This window comes from Microtus ochrogaster, chromosome 18 (assembly GCF_000317375.1).
Source record: "Microtus ochrogaster isolate Prairie Vole_2 chromosome 18, MicOch1.0, whole genome shotgun sequence".
In the NCBI taxonomy this organism is placed as follows: domain Eukaryota; kingdom Metazoa; phylum Chordata; class Mammalia; order Rodentia; family Cricetidae; genus Microtus; species Microtus ochrogaster.
Genome location: NC_022020.1, coordinates 44,174,157 through 44,193,107, shown reverse-complemented (window position 1 = coordinate 44,193,107; position 18,951 = coordinate 44,174,157). Strand labels below are relative to the sequence as shown.

Sequence of the window (18,951 nt, the reverse complement as noted above, 5' to 3'; positions counted from 1 at the left end):
AGGCCAGCCTGGTCTACAAGAGCTAGCGCCAGGACAGGCTCCAAAACCACAGAGAAACCCTGTCTCGAAAAACAAAACAAAAAAAACAGCCACCACCATCACTCAACTGTTTTGGCATGTGACCAATGAAGTCTAAGAAGATGCTAGACAAGATAATTCTAGGCTGAAATTTATAAATAAGCAACTGAATTTGAAGAGTCATCTCTTTGGAATATTAAGAACAGTATCATTTTGCTATATAAAATAAAAGTTTAAAAATGGTTGGAGAATCAGATGTCTACTGCCTTTTTAAAAAGAAAAAATCCAGCCGGGCGGTGGTGACACATGCTTTAATCCCAGCACTCAGGAGGCAGAGGCAGGCAGATCTCTGGGAGTTCAAGGCCAGCCTGGTATACAAGAGCTAGTTCCTTCCGGGATGGGCACCAAAGCTACAGAGAAACCCTGTCTCGAAAAACCAAAAAAAAAGAAAAGAAAAAAATCCAAAACATAAATCAAGAAATTAACCATGCTAACATCTCACTGTTAAAGTTCTCATTAGCAAACTAGTGATTAAAATTCTGTAATGAAGGCTGATATCTGAATGCTAGTTTAATGATAAATTCTGAGAGTCAAGATGAGCTAGACAGAAAGGAAGAAGAGAAATCAGAAGTTTAGAGTATAATTTCTTCTGAAAGAATCAACTACTTAAAACCATACTGCTAGAATATCGGCAGCGAAGAAAAATATGAACGAAACACTTTCTGACAATGATTTAAAAAAATAAGATAATCTAGTACTTAAGTGACAGGTTTCCACAAGGAAAAAGGGAAACAAGATCTTCCAGTGGCATTTACACTAACTCGGCAGAAGTAGGCTGCAAATAAGCAAGAACAACTGTCAGCTGGCTCCGCCCCTTCCAGAGGTGCAGTGCTACAGCGGTGGGCACACACACATAATAAGCTATGCTTATTCTGTCTTCCTCCCACAGAGGAAATCCTCCTGATCCATGGAAAGCATGTTAGTTGGATGACGAACACTAGATTAGTTTGAAATCCTGCCAGATTACAAGGATGTACAGCACTCAGGCTTTCTAGGGCAGTGGTTCTCTGGCTTCTGAGGCCGTGCAGCTCCACTGCAACCTTCTTCACCATGAGAAGAAAAAGAAATCTGCTCTAGTGAGTTCTCTTTAAGGAAGAATTCCTTCATAAAATTTATTACATATGTAAGTGGTTATCAAAATATTTCTGAAAGCTTACAAAAGCCAGCAGGATTAACTCATCACACACATCACTACCAGACATAGTAGACACATGAAGTACTAAACTATTACAAACTACAAAAAGTTATAAATCACAAAGCAATAAGCGCAGTTCAGACAGACACATGAAATACACATGAAGAACTGCATGTATCTACATGTGCACTTATCACATATATTAATAATTCTATTGTTTAGAGACATATCCAGGTAAAGGTTTTACAATTTTTAAAAACTGCACCTCTATTTTTTCATGTACTTTTAAGAGCTGCTATTTTTAACACTGAGATTTACCCACATGGCTATGTGCAGTTTTCACCTATATGCAGAATTCTATAAAGTGATACACTTTACATTTTAATTATCTGTTGTTTGTTGAAATTAATTATAATTGTGTTAAGCTATTACAAATGATGCTGTGAAGTGGCAACAATGAAATCTTCTCTAGTGACCTCACTAGCCCGTGTAAGCTCGCTAGGTTTCCAGTACCAGCCATGATTACTCTCCTGACTGGATCTAATTAGACAGCTGTTGGTTGCCTCCAACATGTGAGTGCCACTTATGCATATTTTGCCATGCTGGTAAAGTATCATGTTTCAGAAACATTGCAACATTGGTGAATTATTTATTTAAGAGCTCCTTACACCCCCCCCCCACTTTAGCTTCTTAAATAGCACTTTCTGGAACCATAAAAGGGGGACTGTTAGGAAAAGAGGCTTTTAGGTCAGACCCAGAACAAATCATCTAATTCCCATGTCCTAAGTGAACGGTGTCATCAGCAATAAGGGCCCACCCTCAGTCCCTGAGAGACAACCGGGGCTCCACCAATATTCTGTTTTGGGAGATGATTAGACAACGCTAACCAATCACAAGGTGGTTTCTTGTGCCTGAACTTAAAACTGCAGATTCATCTTTACATGGGAAGAGGTGTATGCGTGAAGTCTAGTCTTGTTCTATCACCAGGCTCTCGTCTAGCAGTGATTGTGGCAGTTCAAACACATCCAACTTCTCTTTACCCGACAGAAGTGGTCCTGGTCGTTATGGCTGCAGAACTGCTTTGACTCTAGTCCTGGCATCTAGCTTCCCTCTTGATCCACACCTTCCCCTCCCCCTTCATATACTGGCCTACAGCATATCCAGACACACCGCTCCATTCTTTTACTGGCTATATTTCAGGATTAGTACGCTCCCATAATGTTTATGTTTCCCTTAAAATCTCAAAGATTTAAACTTTTAAAAGATTACTGAAATTTTTCACAGTTCTATTTTCTGGGTTTCACTTAGAAAATCATTCTCTGAATATTTTATATATTATCCTAATTTTTAAAATTCGCATTTTATCTCTAGGCTTTAAATTCATCTTTAAAATAATGGTTTTGTTTTGATTTTTACTTAAGACAAGGTCTCACTATATAATCCTGGCTGGCCTGAAACCCATGGTGTAGACCAAGCCAGCCAAAAGCACGGGATAATCCCCAGCCTCCAAAGTGCTGAGCCTGCAGCTGTGCACCACTGCATCTGGCTCTCTTTCTATTTTGTAGCCATGGAAGGCTACATGGAAGCCTATCCTTACCATGTATCACAGGCTGGTCTTCAATCAATGGCATCCACCAAACCTTGCTTCAAAATGACTTTTGCCCAGTCTTTGTAAGGACACATTTCATTCCTTTTCATTGACAGCAATTACAAACAACCTTTTCATTGACAACAATTACAGACAACCTTTTCAAAGCCACCTGTATACGGTAAATTTTCTCATTTTCTGCCATCATTAAATTGCAGCAGCTTCCACGCAGCAGTGTCGTAATTACTTACAACCTACTCACCGCTTGTCTTTCCTAAAGTTTATTTATTCCTAACCAAGCTCCAAAGATTATTCCTACGTTCTAAGAAGCATGCAGCAGAGCTAAAAATCTCACCTCACCTTTAACAGACAGTTCTAATCACAGCGCTTTTTATTTTTAATGTGTACTTGTTTGGTTTTAAGATTAAGTCGGTAAACACTGTTTCAATTTATATCCCCTATTATCTTTAGGAAAGTGAAAATAGAGTTCCGAAGTTAAGTAAATAGTTCGGTCCAAGATCCATAATAAGACAGCAACAGCACTAACATTTAAACCTGGGAATGATTCCAAATTTCCTATTGTGGTGCCTATAAAATACATAAAGTCTAAACTAAGAGCTAGTAAATGAACAAATACAAAGGACAAGAATTTTCGAAAAACCAAAATAAAGATGGCTATGACTCAATGTTTTAAAAACAAACCTGGTGGGTAAAGGAAGTGAGAAACACCTAACAGAGAGAGGTGAACAGGTTAAGAGAATTTTTAATAGGCCCTTTGTGTCACCCAACAACACAACATTTCTGCAGATTTCTAAATTACAAAACGATTAGTGGTTTGCTTAAAGATATTTTTAAAAAAATATAGACTACATGAACAATTAAGTAGAAAACATAAAAGCTTTAATGTCCAGTCACGTGAAAGACTCATCACCTGCATCAAATACTGGGCACCTTCTCTCAAGTCATCTGCATGAACCGGAGCATAGAAAGCCTTCATTTTGTTTTTAATAAGCCATCGCTGATATTTGGCTTGATCAATGGACATCTCTTTCATAGCTTGTCTTCGAGGGCCCTTTAAAACAAAATATTATCAGAATTTTTTACTTGACACACAATCCCTTTTACACTTAGAAAAGGTATCCTCTTGCATTGGTCTGAAAGAATGTGCTTGTGTGGATGTGGGAGAAGTGAAATAACAGTCTTTCATTTTTCCCTGAGGGAATTCTCTCTAATACCTAAGGTTATGCAAAAAGGCAGAGCACTGCCAGTGCCTGGAGAAGGGAGGAAAAAAAGATTTTAAAACAAAATATTTCAATCCTAAATTAATGAGTGAAATTTGCAATTACTGAAAATGGAAAAAATGATTATACAATGCAAAATAAAGCCTTCTATTTCTCTACAGAAAGTCTCCAATTTTGCTTTCTGTTTGGTCTAAGTGTCTGGGTTACTGAGTCACAGTAAATTGAGAATATCAATGAAAAATCAAAGTAGGGCATATACTTCAATAAGATGAAGGAAATGGGCTTTGCTAACTCAAAATTACATTTTTTTTCAAAATTCCATTTTGATACTTTTATACAATCTATAAAATTTGTTAGGCACAGATATATAAAACAAAACTTTGAAAGTATTTAAAAGTATATATCTTAAAAATAAGCATGTCAGGGGCTGGAGACATGGCTCAGTGGTTAAGAGCACTAGCTGCTCTTCCAGAGGACCAAGGTTCAATTTTCAGCAAAACAATTTCCCACAAAACAACTCACTGTTTCATACAGGCAAAACAAAGCACATAAAATAAAAATGAATTAAGCCATAAAAATAAAAAATATGTAGAGAAAAATATCTCCTAATAATGGAAACTGCCTTCTTTCTAACATCTTTTGCTCAAGGCACTGACTTTAAGGCTCAGCTAGAGACAAACTGAAACACTCCATGTACCCTGAGTGGGGTCAATGCTGACGACAAACCCTCCACACAAGCCCAAGTGTGCACATGGATATTTGTGCTTTGCAACCATACAAGAGCGACTGTTACAGGAATTGCAATACAACGAACAAAATACATTCTGGCACCTAAATAATGGAGCAGAGTTTGGGGAAAAAACAAATACGACATTCTAGTTTTTCTTTTTTTACCCTCCAATGCCTATCATTTATTTGTTTCTCTTAAAAGACTTATTTTTAACTGGACTCAGATTTACAAATAGAAATTCTCAGTGAGGACAGCCTACTCTCTTGGCAATCTGTTCCTGGCATTTTTTTGGTGGCTTCCCTTCATTCTCTTGGCAAATGTTTAGCATATTCTGCAGCCTCCTCATTTTCTTATCATACTGTCTGTTCAGAGCAGTGTCACAGGATGCGTGGAGTGACGTGATGCTGAGTCTTGGCTGGTCTGGTCCTTCGTTGCCTACCTTCTTTAAGGGTTTTCTGATAACACATTGGCACACATCACTTTAGAGAGACACCAAAAAGTTTTCAGGTTATGTTCGCTCTTTTGGACCCCAGCTGCTGAGATACAGTACTTACTGTACAGAAATATCCTTCTCTCCCTTTTCTACAGTAGCCAAGCTAACAGCCCTTAGACTGTGTCCATGATGCATCTCAAAAAGACTTGTGCCCTCTCTCCAAAATCCTCCTTGATCTGTAGCAGGAATGCCACTCGCTCAATAGCAGGCACATGTTACTGTGGAGCAAGACACCTTGAGTCATGGAAACCTCTGTCATTCCCACTGACTTGGACCACAAAACCTTTCCAGAACATCTGCAGCTACTTCTGTGACCATGTGCTCCTCAGGAAAAAAAAAAAAGTTTGTCATCCACTTCAACAAGTATCCAACAATCAATGGCTGGGAAGGAAATAGTCAGCTTCTCTTGACGCAGCTGGCCAGGAGGTGCCACAAAAAACAAAACAAACAAAAAAAATCCTCACCTCAGCTCCAATGCACAACGCATGATGCATCATTTCACAATTATTTTCAAGATTCAAAATGATATTTTTTAAAAAAGCACTACTTTAGGGGTGAAAACTTATTATAGATATTTTTCTTACTCCTGATTCAAATCCCAAAGTATCTGTTTAAAAATGCTACTTTGTGACTGTGACTTAAAGGAAAAAGCATTTTGAATAAAACATCTAAAAAAAATCCTACAAATTTATCTAACGACTTCTAATCTACAAAGTTTGTAATTTACAATCCCGGTTGATGAGTGAAAGAATGATTTACTATAGAAAACAAAACTAATACATACCATATGCACATGGCCACAGATCATCAAACCAACATTTTTTGTGAAGTCATGAACAAGATGAAGTAAAGCAGGGCGCGAGTTTGGAGACCCTGTCATAACAAGACACTGTGGCCTAATTTGAGATAAAATAAATAAAATAAAATTAGAACAGTTTGAAATCTGAAGTTTGTATGTGGTTTCTCTAAGAGCAAAGCTACAGAAGAACTTTAGGAAGATGCTGGCTATGTGGGACTGGAGGGATGGCTCAGTGGTTAACAGTGTTTGCTGCTTTTCCAAAGGACCCAAGTTCAATTCTCAGCAGCCATATCAGACAGTTCAAGGCTACGCGTAACTCCAGTTGGCTGTCAAGGGCCCTTGGAGACACAGAGCACATTCGTACAGACAAATAGACATATAACACATAAATAATACCAAATATTAAAAAAAAAACTTGTAAGAAATAGCATATCAGATACCCTTCCAAACAACACTGAGTTTCTGGGAATGCCACAGAAATTACTATTTTGCTTAAGAATGAAATAATAATTTTTTATCTTCAAAGGTCAGAAATGTTCCATTCATTTCATAGATCCTAAAAAACTTACTGAGCACAACGAAACCACAATATAAACAGGTGAGTTCCATCTCAGCATAACGGCATCACTTCATGTATCAACCCTGTCTAATCCAGCTTACTTAAGACTGCTGTGATGTAAGTAGAACCAACTACATGTTCTACTGGACTAAAATATTTTCATTCTAGTTAATAACCATGAATGCCAAAATTGCACTCAAGTATCTCTGCAAACATGAGAAGGTGAAAAATATTTAGATGTCTTAAACTTGCTTTTTTTGTTGGCAACAGCAGTGCACACCTTTAATCCCAGCACATGGGAGACAGAGGCAGGCAAATCTCTGCGAGTTTGAGACCAACCTGATCTACAATAGCAAGTTCCAAGACAGCCAGGAGTACAGAGACTCTGTATTGAAAAATAAAAGCTGATTCTCACTAACTAAAAGAGGAAATAAATTTTGTTTATATAATATCCAGGTATCAATTTATCCACCAAAACAGATTAGCAAAGTTCCTGAAATTAGCAAAGAGCTGATTGATTCCTAAGGTTAGGACTGGAAAGATGCTCAGTAAGGACTCCTAAGGTAAGAACCCAGAGAGGCTACGAGCACTTCCTGTTCCTGCAGAGGATGAGGGTTCCACTACACATGTGGCAACTACCAACATGCTGACACTTGTTTCAGAGGATCCCATGCCCTCTTCTGATTCTCAGACATACATGTAGGCAAGGACACACATATACATAAAACAAAACTAAGTGAATCTTTAAATTTTTCTTTAATTCTAACTTAAACACTAACTTTTTGACTCATCCCTAAAATAATAAAAGTATTAACCAAGATTTAGAAATTTAGTGAGGTAGCTCAAAAATCAATTCTGTCTGAGAGATGCTTTGGAGTAATCAAATGTAACGTTATGGCCCAGACAGCTCAGTGCCCTCTTCAGACTGTCTTGTCTTGCCTTTCAGCTTCTACAGGTAGCATGATTCTTCAGCAAAGGAACTCTGAGTATTTTACAACCCATAAGGTGTTTGTTTTTCAGACTATGCTACTTAAAAGTGAGTTGTTCCCCATACTTTCTTTCCTGTAAGCAAGATCATGGGTGTAGTGATGACTTTGATCACAAAGACAAAACACATCTTGGAACAGTAGTGCCACATGGCCAAATCTGCCTACTTGCCATGAACCATTTATGTCTGAACATCTGTCAACTCCTTCAACATTTAATTATTGCTTTTTAAAAAGCTTCTTGTTAGAGTAGACTCCCCCATAAACAATATAATTCTGTTAAAGTGATAAAACCATGAAATTAACAAACCCATGAGTAACAGCACTACAATATTGAAAGGTATAAAGCAAGCAGCAGAATGGGGGAGCAGACCATCAGGAAACACTAAATGAAGAGGAGGCTGTGAAGCTGCTGATTCTATACCACAAGTGCAGCAACGCCGCCTAGAGTGCAAGGGTCTGGAAACAGCAGTGATGATGTGTTAAAGAAACCTGAATCAAGAACATAAGAAGTCTACATAAGAAGCAAGTAGACTGAGCTGTCATTTCCATCACCATGGCTTCTTGCTAAAGAGGCCTCTGTGGTCCAGAAGACACTGAAATAGCTAAGGGCAGAAGTCAGCAATCTAAGCTAGAGGATTAGAGGCTGTTTATGGGCAAAACTCTGAAACCTTCACCTCCTTCCCTACCTAGCTCTCAGAATTCTGGTAACAAGGACATACAAACAGCTTAAAATATTCCTTTCTGAGAAATCTAATCAGATCAAAAGAAAGCCTTAAAAATGACTTAAATTCCCTGAAGAATGGCAAAGCCGCATTAATCTACATTAAGAACTTGACTAGCAAGGAAGGCCTCAGCACCAGCGGAGAACTTCTTTGTCAAGGAGCATAGAGACTGCACTTTAGAAGAACCCAGACTCAAGAAAAAGGAAACTATTAGAAAGAAACATCAAGTAACTCAAACTTTTGGCAACTTTGATGAAGGCTGAGATAAACACAAAAATTAAATATAAAAAGAATTATTAATTTTAATACAACAACAAAGTATAAAAATTATACTGTATCTACCATTTAACATCATAAAAATACAAATATTAAATATGAATTAAAGTAACACCAAACAATGTATTGCAAGTATGGGAAGAGTACATCTATGCACTATAGCCAGAAACAGAGAAAATAATGGCCAGCAAAAAATCAGAAAGCACAGGAAGATAAATATGGCTTTATGGATACAAAATGAACAGGTAACAAAGCAGTCAAATTGCAGAAACCGCTGCCTATGGTGTAAGAAAAGAACATAGAGGATAGAAAGGGCAAGTATTGGTTTTCAAGGCAAAATTTTACAAACTCTCCCCTTCATGCTATGTGATTATAATTTTTATAAAAATTTAAAACAGGGGGCTGGAGAGATGGCTCAGAGGTTAAGAACACTGGCTGTTCTTCCAGAGGTCCTGAGTTCAATTCCCAGAAACTACATAATGGCTCATAACCATCTGTAATGAGGTCTGCTGCCCTCTTCTGGCATAGAGGTGTATTGTATACATAATAAATAAAAAAATATATTTAAAAAAATTTAAAACATACATGGGAGCAAAGACAGGAGTATACTGAGTTACAGAAAAGTTGAACTATATAAATTATTAAACAGCAAAAAACCAAACTGGGATAAAAAGAACTTAAAAAAATTCACCCAATTAAAATAAGTCCAATCAAGTTTTTACTGGCTTAAGACTAATTGTGACTTTTGTTGATATATTCATTTATGTTACAAAACTCACAAAACAATAATTTCTATTTTTCTGTCATATCAACTACCCAAAATACACTAACATTTAAGTTTTTCTATCAGGGTTCTCATTCTTTTTTTTCCTCCCCTCTCTCACTTGCAAAGCTGTGGTCTCTGGGAGCTTTTCATTTCAGAGAAAAGGGACAGTGGGTGAGCAGGTGCCCAAAAGAGCAACATAAGGAAGACACACAAATTCTCCTTCTCAAGAGAACAATTGTTTCCTGAAATGTATCTCCTCTTCAAAGACGTTCTCTGGAACAACTTTGTGTGTTCCAGAAAGACAATTACAGACAGAAGCCAATGAAAGCCATGACCAGAAAAAGTCACCTTTTCACAGCTAAAAAATTTGATCAATTTAGAAAATATTATTTTATGAAAATATTAAGTATAAATAAGCTAAAAGGTCTTAGACTTTATCTACATAATATTTCTGAATATAGAAAAGCATCTCTCTACAGTGCTTTGGCACTACATTGCAGAAGCTTCACTGGTGACTAATAGACTACTGACAGCCATTCCCTGAGGGAAGTACAAGGCAAGCACTCTGGCTAAACGCAGTGGATCACTGCAAGTGGTTTCCACTTAGTTGTTGAGTAATGGGAATAACTCAGTATTATTTAGTCTTAATAAATTACAGAAATAGGTGTATCAAAATGAGCCTACAGCAGCAGGCATGGCTGTGCTCACAGCACTCAAAAGGCAAAGGCAGGTGGGGTCTCTGAGTTGAAAGGTTGTCTGGTCTACACAAAGGGAGTCCCCGGCCAGCTGGAGTGAAACATATACATATACAGCAAAACCCTGTCTCAAACAGATAATCAAAAAAACCCTTACAGGGGCCAATTATCAACACCCACGTAACAGTTCACAGTTGTCTGTAACCCCAGTTTCAGGGGATCTAAGAGTCTTCTCTGGCCTCTGCAGGCACCAGGCATGCAAGTGCAGAGGCACAGACACAAGCAAAATGTCCATACACATAAAAAATTTTAAAGAAACTTATAAATAGTAATCAACATAAATGATTACAAAGAGAAAAAAAATTATTTTTCTTTAAATGACAGTTCCAAAACTTTCATAACAGTTTGAAGGAAGACAAATTTTTTTGCATGATTTGATTTTGAATAATTAACTGCCCAGGGCCATCCAAACAAAACAGAATATCCTGTACTAATCCATACAGAAATGGTTTAAGAATTGAACGACTAGCGAGCAGAGAAGGCCTCCATGGTGCCTCGTCACCTACCTGAAGTTTTTCACGTGGTCTTCCACCCCAGAGAGACGAATTGAATGCTGCAGTGCACTCAGGTAAGTCAGGGCTTGAGTGGACGATCCCCAGTTCACATCTGTGGGAAAACAGGGTCACACAGTGTGATACCAACAGCAGCCAATTCAGACATATGGGATTGACAGTAAATAGAGCAGAATCTTTATGTTTATAAGTCAATTGCTAAAATAAAGCACTATTCTATAACTTGGCATAGTTCCAGTATATAGAAATATATGAAGATATCATATCTGTCAACGCAATTTAAAAAGGTATAACCTAATAAGGGCATGATGATGGCATGTTCACATAACTCAGAACACTCTCTCAACAATAAAATATTTAAAATTATTCATTCTGTAGCTGAAGGCATATTTTAAGTACAGTAAATACATTCAAGCTATTTAAACATGAAAATGTCTTCTACTATTGAATAAAAAGGTTGGTCCTTGATTTTAGACACATTAATATATGCTTAATAGGTATTTTGAAGGAATAATTGCTCTTAAAAGTTAAAAATATAGCTCCTTTGCCCTTTCACTTCTACAGCCACCATGTGAATCCAAAAGCTCATCACTTCACATCCAGACCGAAATGTCTCATCTCTGCTGTAAACTGCTGGACCTGCTCCTTCTCAGATTATACCAGTGGACCAAACTCTCCTGTCTTTTTTACGCCAGATCTTTTTCTGTACACTGAAAAAAATCCTAATAGCCATCACCCTCATCACCTTACATGGAGATCTACCTACACAGCATCAATGTGGAAGATGATAATCACTAATTATTTCTCAGTTAAGAACATTCGTTATTAGCTGGGCAATGATGGTGCACAGCTTTAATCCCAGTACTTGGGAAGCAGAGGTAAATGGATCTCTGTGTGTTCAAGGCCAGTTGGTTTACAGAGTGAGCTCCAGGACAGGGAAACCCTGTCTCAAACAAACACACAAATACACAAACTATATATATTTACTTTCTTTGGGAAAGACACATCTTCCCAGTGCCTGAATTCCTTGCCATACAGCAGCTCTAAGATGACAAGAGGCTATATATGTGTGTGTGTCACACATGCAAACATACACATACATATTTCGCTAGTAGTTACTAGAGTGCTGCAAATCTGGAACCTTCAGGACAATTTTAAAACATAACTACAACAGAATGTTAGTTTATTATTTTCCTTAAAAAAGGATAGTCACATTTAATTCATGGGTGAGAATGAAACTATAGGAATAAAACATTTTAAATGTGCTTTAAAAACAAAAAAAATTATTTGGAAAGGTTTTGTAAGTTTTACATGTAACACCTTTTCAAATATACAAAAGATGCTTGAATAAAAAGCAACAAGAATTTGTCGACATTTTCTAAGTAAAACTACTAAGCAGAAAAGACTACTGACCTGGTTTTTTGTAGGTAACATAAATATACAGCCCGAGAACTATCACGTAGGTGAGCAAGGCTGCCCACCAGTTAATGACAAACATGACGATGCAACACAGAATCGCTCCAAGAAGGGAGATCCACATGTTGTAGTACTTGAATGCAGGACGCCATCCTAACAATGACAGACAGAAAACGTAATCAGAGTTTTCATCTGCTTTACAAAGTGACACTAAATTATGTATAAAATAGTTTTCATTATGGTTGCCACACTCAATTTTAAGTTCAAGGATAACATCAAACAATAAAGTCAATGACTATTATTGAGCATAACTGGTTTTGATAATTCTTAATGACTGTGAAGATAATATTTTCCTATTACTGCATCTTCTCAGACCTTCAGTCAATACAATCTTTGAAATTTTAAATCAACCCATCATAGTGAACACTACAGAAGCACCATAAAAAGGAAAGACTTCATGTAGACTTGCTCCTGGGTGGAGCAGCTTTCCCCTCTGGTCATCAGCATGAGACAAAGCCATGTTCTAATGAATTTACTAAACATTTCAAACAACCTACCCATGTAACTAAATCTTGGTGTGACTCCAAGAAATTCATACATTAGTATTAGTTGCATACTAATAATATATATATAAATTAATAAAATATAATGAATTAAAAACTACTCATAACCTGGTCACTAATATTCAAAAATACTTTTTATTTAAAATTATTTCAATAAAATTTTATTTTGAAAGGAAAACTGAAGCTAAGACATGTGTTCATACTTCCTTTCCTTTTGAAAACCCCACCTGCTACTGGCCTGTTCTGTACTTAAATCCTTCTGTACTTTCCATTCTCTTCCTGATTTTAGCCCTGCCCCATTTAGAACACAAGCAATATGGTACTTTTTCAGTTGACAGAGGCCCTATGCTAGAATTCTACAAAATTCACTGTGCAAAAACATGTTGGGGGCTGGCACTTAGGCTCAGTGGTGAAGAGTGTGCTGTGATTATCATGCCTAGAGCACCAGCTTAATTCTCAGCACCAAAAATTCTGAACAGTTATTAAATAATGACAAAGTTAGGAGAACTGAATCAGGTAAGCAAATAGTAAAGAAATTCTCAAAATAGGACTAATTCTTTAATATGACAAATGCTGTTTAATGTTTTGAAAAGAAACAGCTTATTATCAGTGTACTTCATAACAAAAGATCTCTGAGCACTGAACTTGACATAATTATAAAAGAAAACAACTATAATTATAAAAGAAAACAACTCTAATGAGCTAAACTCACAAACACCAAATTTAGAAAACTAGAAATTTTGTTTTCTCAGAAATCATAGCCATTAGCATATACAACTTTCTAAAATGTGAAATCACCTGGAGATTTTGCAAGTGATGCATGGAACACTGAAAAATTGATTAACGCATACGAAGCAAGGAAGAAATTTGAGATAATTGGAGCAATAACATTCAATTCAGCTGCAAAAGAAAGGAAAAAATTAATGTATTTAAAACTACAAATTCTGAAATATTCCTAACTTTTAAATAGCATAATAAATACCCCTAAATCTACCACAGACTGATACTAATATCCTGCTATCACAACTGATGGCATAATCAAGTTTCAATCAACTAATTTGAGAGTCTAGACAATTCTTTAGAAAGCCTAATGTTATCTTTAGAATAATCAACAGGATCCACAGCTTTGCACATGATCAGATAGAGGCATTATCTTCCTGGGCACACTAGTACCCTTTTCCTACACTATCATTATATATTTTACGAGTACATGCTTACAATCCTAGTCCTTGGGAATAGATGCAAGACCATCGGGAATTCAACAGTATATTCGGCTATAATTGTGAATAATAGGAGGCCACCCTGAGCTACATGAGTCTTAAAAATAAGTGTAACCTCCTCTATTTCCTCCATCCCTAATTTCATGTAATAGCAACAATTTTAGTAAATAATATCTGTCACTATTATTTGCAGTATTTTACTTACTCTTGTTTGATTAGAAATTAATTTAGTGCACTAAAGCAAGGCACATTTTGTTAATAATTTGATATTCATAATTATAGGTAATGCTATATATAAACATACCAAAACCTATATAATATATCCTTCATAGAACTAACCAATTAGGATGAATCCAAGTGCAATTAAGAATGTTAAGATGTAACCACGAAGAGGTTCGTTATTTTTTCCATAACCTTTAGCAAACATCTGGAAAGCTGGGTAGATATTGTCCTTACATAGAGCCTAATAAAAGAATACAAACATTAAAATGAAATACATGAAAATTAAGATACACAAATCTGCTAACAGTTAAAACAGGCTAATAATGAATTGGAGCCCGTGTCTCTTATTTCTGATGCTTTTTGTTTCCTGTCTCACAGTGTTTCACCTACAGACTATAAATAAGGGCTATGTAAAATAGTTCAAATAGCAGAAGGGTAGTTTGTTTATATAACACTGCTTAAGATGTGGTCTTACCCCACCCCATGTGGAAACTCTTCCTTTGAAGAATCAGCAAAGCAGACATTTGAAATAATAGTACAATAAAAAAGAAAACTGGAAGCTGGTAAGTACAATACAGTGTACCTATGACTTTAAGAAACTAAGTTCAGGGATGCTGGAGAGATGGCTCAGAGGTTAAGAGTGCTGACTAGTCTTCCATAGGACCTGGTTTCAATTCCCAGCACCCACGTGGCAGCTCATGTGTATGGCTACTCATGATTGTCAGTAACTCTTAAGATTTGACACCCTCACACAACTTACATGCAGGCAAAACATTAATGTACATAAAATAAAAATAAGTAATTTTTAAAAAAGAAACGTTAGGTCCAAATCTGAAACATAAAAGTAGATTTAAAACCCTAATTATAAAGTTTAATCACTTTTCTTCAAATCTTAATAGATGCTACCTTAAAAATCATATTCTACACTATTACTATACTTTTTTGGCTATAAATATAATATTAAGAATAAGGATAGAAATTTAACACTTATCTGACTTAGTAATTAAAAATATCCTAATCAGTATTAGCTGCTTATGATCACTACAGGGAGCAATGCTCATTCTAGTTATCACTGCACCTACTACAATTACTGTAATGTTGGCCACATAAAATATTTAAGTTGGCAACATGCTAACTAAAGCTATTATTTACTACTTCTGATAAGTCTTAGACTGCACTCCTAAGAACCTTAGACTTTTATGCTAAGTATGTCAAAAACTCTTTTATCCCTAAAATACTTATTTTTGTCATTTTTAATTATGTATGTGTCTGGAGTCATAAGTGATTATGAGTGACCCAATGTACAATCTGGAAACGGAATTTGGATCTTTTGCATGAGACCATACAATTGAGCCATCTCTCCAGATCCTCAAATCATCCTTTCTAAGCATATACCATGACACTAGAAAAATGCACAAATGTTTGTATGGATCCACATAGCATTTATATACATAAAATTTATACCAGTTTTAATATACGTATAGGCAAACATAACAAACATGTGAGGTTGATAAAGGTAACCTACTTGAATATAGCAACAATCCAAAAATTGAAATGTCTTAACATTCCCCCAATAAAAATTATACTATGAAACATTTACCTGAAATATTTTGGGAGCACTCACGAGAGAGGCTAGAGCTGATGAAAGTGTGGCTGAAAAGATACCTGCAGAGATCAAGGGTGCAAACCCTGACACCATGCTCATCACCTAAATGAATTGCAAAAGAAGTCTTAAAAACGGTTGACAAAGAGCAGAGAATTGAATAGTCACAGTTTGAAGATTCTAATAAAGGAAACTAATACTGGGGAAATCTGAGAGTAGTTTGGTAAATAGCATGAAGAAGTAAAGTACAAGTTATTAAAACAGATTTACCACTAAAAACCTCTCTCTTGTAAATTTCCAAATGAACATATGACAGAAAAAAGAGGATGATGAACTGCCACAGCCAACTACCTGTCACCAGGTTCCAATCACGGACAACTGGGCCCAAGCCCACATCATTTGCAGCCCTACATTTTTAATGCATAAGGTTCAGTGTGTGTCTGTTAACAGGCAGACATTTGGAAATTGTAGCTAAAGCCGCTGCCCCGGCTTAATTTGGCCAGCCCTTCACAGTATCACACATCTAGTCACCAATCAAATTGCCTCAATTGTTCCCATTGTCCTGGTTATTTTAAAACAAGCTTTTTATTTTTTTTTAAATCAGCTCTCAAAAATGATTATTATATTTGGGTGATACTGTTTTTAAATATATTTAGTGTATGGCTTCATATTTCTCATACTCGATCTCTCACAACCCTCAGTTTATCATGGGCATGGTCACTGTGTTAATGCAAGATGCAGGTGTGTGCATACTGCTACCATTTGCTTGCTACCTCCACTCAGTGCTTCATTTGGAGAGCCATCTTGCCTTTCATCTTTGCTGCTCTGTGTTGTGGCCTGCACTGATATTACCACGGGTTTTGTTGAGTATCACTCTGTCCTGTATCACCATTAGTTTTAGAGAATGCCAAATATTAAACTGCAGAGCCAGAGTTTAGTTGGCTTTTCATTTCCCAATACTAAGCATAGGGCATTGATGTTGATTTGTGCAAAGGACAACACAACCAGAGAATGAGCCTGATTCATGAATCGTCTCAAGAGTTTATTTACTCTTTCATGTATTTTCCATTTGCCTAGTTAGTGATAAACAGAAAGTAACAACTGTCTTCCCTTCTAATGTATAACTATATTCTAAATGGCCAGATTTCATAGTGGTCTAATCCCTAGATAAATACAGAATATCTTTATCATTCATAGAATGTCAATGCTTACCTGAAAGTTGTTCATTAGTCCATAATAACAAGGATTGCTTTCACAATAGGAAAAGTCAAAGTTTAATTTGCAGGCTGCAGAAGTACAGTTCGTTAGCTCTGTGGTAATGGTATCATTAACATTCCCAGTGGCATCCCGAACAACACAAGAACCTGAAGCACAAGCAACAGTCAGAGTAACTCAAACACGCATTCCTCTTAAAATCCTACATCCATTCATAAAGAAATCACAGTACTGTCTAGGGACATATTCATAATAGCATACACTTCATGCATATGCATCTTTATTCTGAACAAAGTAAGAAACTTTGTGGTCACTAAAATTTAAGTAATCAAACTAAACATTCTATTTAAAAAGTGCTACATTTCAGGCATTTTATAAGTGGTGGGAAAACTTGAATAAATATTTCAACCATTATTTTTTTTCTCTGCCTTTCAATCATGTTGCCAAAAGCATCTTCCTCTAAATGCACCTCTGAACTATTACAAGACTACAGAGAGAGAGAGAAAACACTTAAGTCTCCAATCAGCTTGAGAGCAGGCATACTTTCATGTCCTGTGCATCACAGTACAGTCTAGGCTAGGCACATTTACAAGGAAAATCCTGAGCACCAGGACCACATGTGTGTGCTGTACCTGACAGCTTGGGGATAGAGGTTCTGTTTCTTTGAACTAGCTACACAGGCACTGGTACTGAGCTGTTTCCCAGCCCACTCCTGAACACCAGGAAGAAGGGTGAATTCCCCTGCCCACTGAGGACAGAGAGAATGAAGTCAATGTGAAGTCTAGCAAGACCAAAGGGTCAGACTAAAGCAGAAATGTATCAGTGGCAACAAAAGATTTTAAAAGTTGGAACATAATCAGTTATGCTATTAGTTAAATTAAAAACAAACCTTATTTAGCTAGGCTATATATTATATAAGCATATTTAAAAGTTTAGGTAAACACTTGGTTTTTGCAAATGAATTTTAGAAATATGTATTAAAAATAAATTAAATCCACAATCATTTTTAAAACACAATTTGGTCCATCATGATATTGTCAGCATTTCTTACTTTTGTTCAGCCAAATTTCAAAATTACCTTGAGAAATAGCAATAAAATTCTGAAATAGAATTGTCACTATTTCTGAACAAAACAATGAAAAAATGTGGTAAAATTTAAATTATTCTTAGTAAAATATACATGGACCCCTCTTACCATGAGATTAACAAACTCGGAACTTATATTTGTATGAGCATAAAGAGGTGCATGCACAACAGTGTGCTGGGCCTCCCAAATCTTTACAACTTTAAAGAGTAAAACTTACCTCCAGGTGTGAATACAGCACATATGTCCAAATAAAATGGGAGTTTACAGGTACCATTTTACATATATTTTACATATACTTAGTATAATAAATAAATGACAGCAAGGACCCCACAAAGCATTTGGTGGTTTTATGTCTCTGTAAGTCACCACTAGTCCTTAAGCGGCCTTTGCATTAAAACAGGCAACTGATTCTGTGCCTTTTTACCTATTTTGGAATGTTAAAGTCAGAAAACATGCTATGAGCATCACAAAATTTCTAAGACATATAAAAAAATGAAGGTTATTTACCTACAGACACTGCAATTCCTATGTAAACCACTGTAGTAATTAAAATGGCTAAAAGTGTTCCTTTGGGTATGGCTGACTGAGGGTCCTAGAAAAGAAGAAAATTTTTTAGTCTATAAAAATAAACGCATGGAGAGCATTTTTAACATATCAGTAATCAATACAACACTTTATAATACTTACTGCAAGATCACCTGAGATGTTTGCCCCAGCTAGAATACCAGTTGCAGCAGGGAAAAAGATGGCGAACACGGAAAAGAAAGTCTCTTCGTCTCGGAAATCTGGTCCAAAGTTCTCATTAAATATTTCAGCTACAGAGGACAAAACATTACATCAGTTGCTAGACAGCAAATGAGAACAAAAGAACTTAAGTCAAGAATAATTAGATATGCTCTTTTCCATCTTCCTCTTGGAGAGGCAGCTTTGCTTCTGCCTCTCTTCCCACTTCTCTGCTTCCCCCTTCTCTGTCTCTTTCTGC

At 36.4% G+C, this 18,951-nt stretch overlaps 1 protein-coding gene across 2 annotated transcripts in view; it reads right to left on the bottom strand.

Moving 5' to 3' along the window:
• Slc12a2 (solute carrier family 12 member 2) overlaps nucleotides 1-18,951 on the bottom strand; it is a 69,675-nt gene that overhangs the window by 22,836 nt on the left and 27,888 nt on the right. For both annotated transcript variants that reach the window (XM_005356129.3, XM_005356128.3), the window contains exons 8-17: nucleotides 18,657-18,784; nucleotides 18,477-18,561; nucleotides 16,880-17,031; nucleotides 15,665-15,772; nucleotides 14,182-14,305; nucleotides 13,421-13,522; nucleotides 12,057-12,212; nucleotides 10,638-10,737; nucleotides 6,050-6,161; nucleotides 3,733-3,873 (exon numbers count right to left, since the gene is read on the bottom strand). In XM_005356129.3, coding sequence (XP_005356186.1) covers nucleotides 3,733-3,873; nucleotides 6,050-6,161; nucleotides 10,638-10,737; nucleotides 12,057-12,212; nucleotides 13,421-13,522; nucleotides 14,182-14,305; nucleotides 15,665-15,772; nucleotides 16,880-17,031; nucleotides 18,477-18,561; nucleotides 18,657-18,784 — 1,208 coding nt within the window. The remainder of the gene's footprint in view (nucleotides 1-3,732; nucleotides 3,874-6,049; nucleotides 6,162-10,637; nucleotides 10,738-12,056; nucleotides 12,213-13,420; nucleotides 13,523-14,181; nucleotides 14,306-15,664; nucleotides 15,773-16,879; nucleotides 17,032-18,476; nucleotides 18,562-18,656; nucleotides 18,785-18,951) is intronic.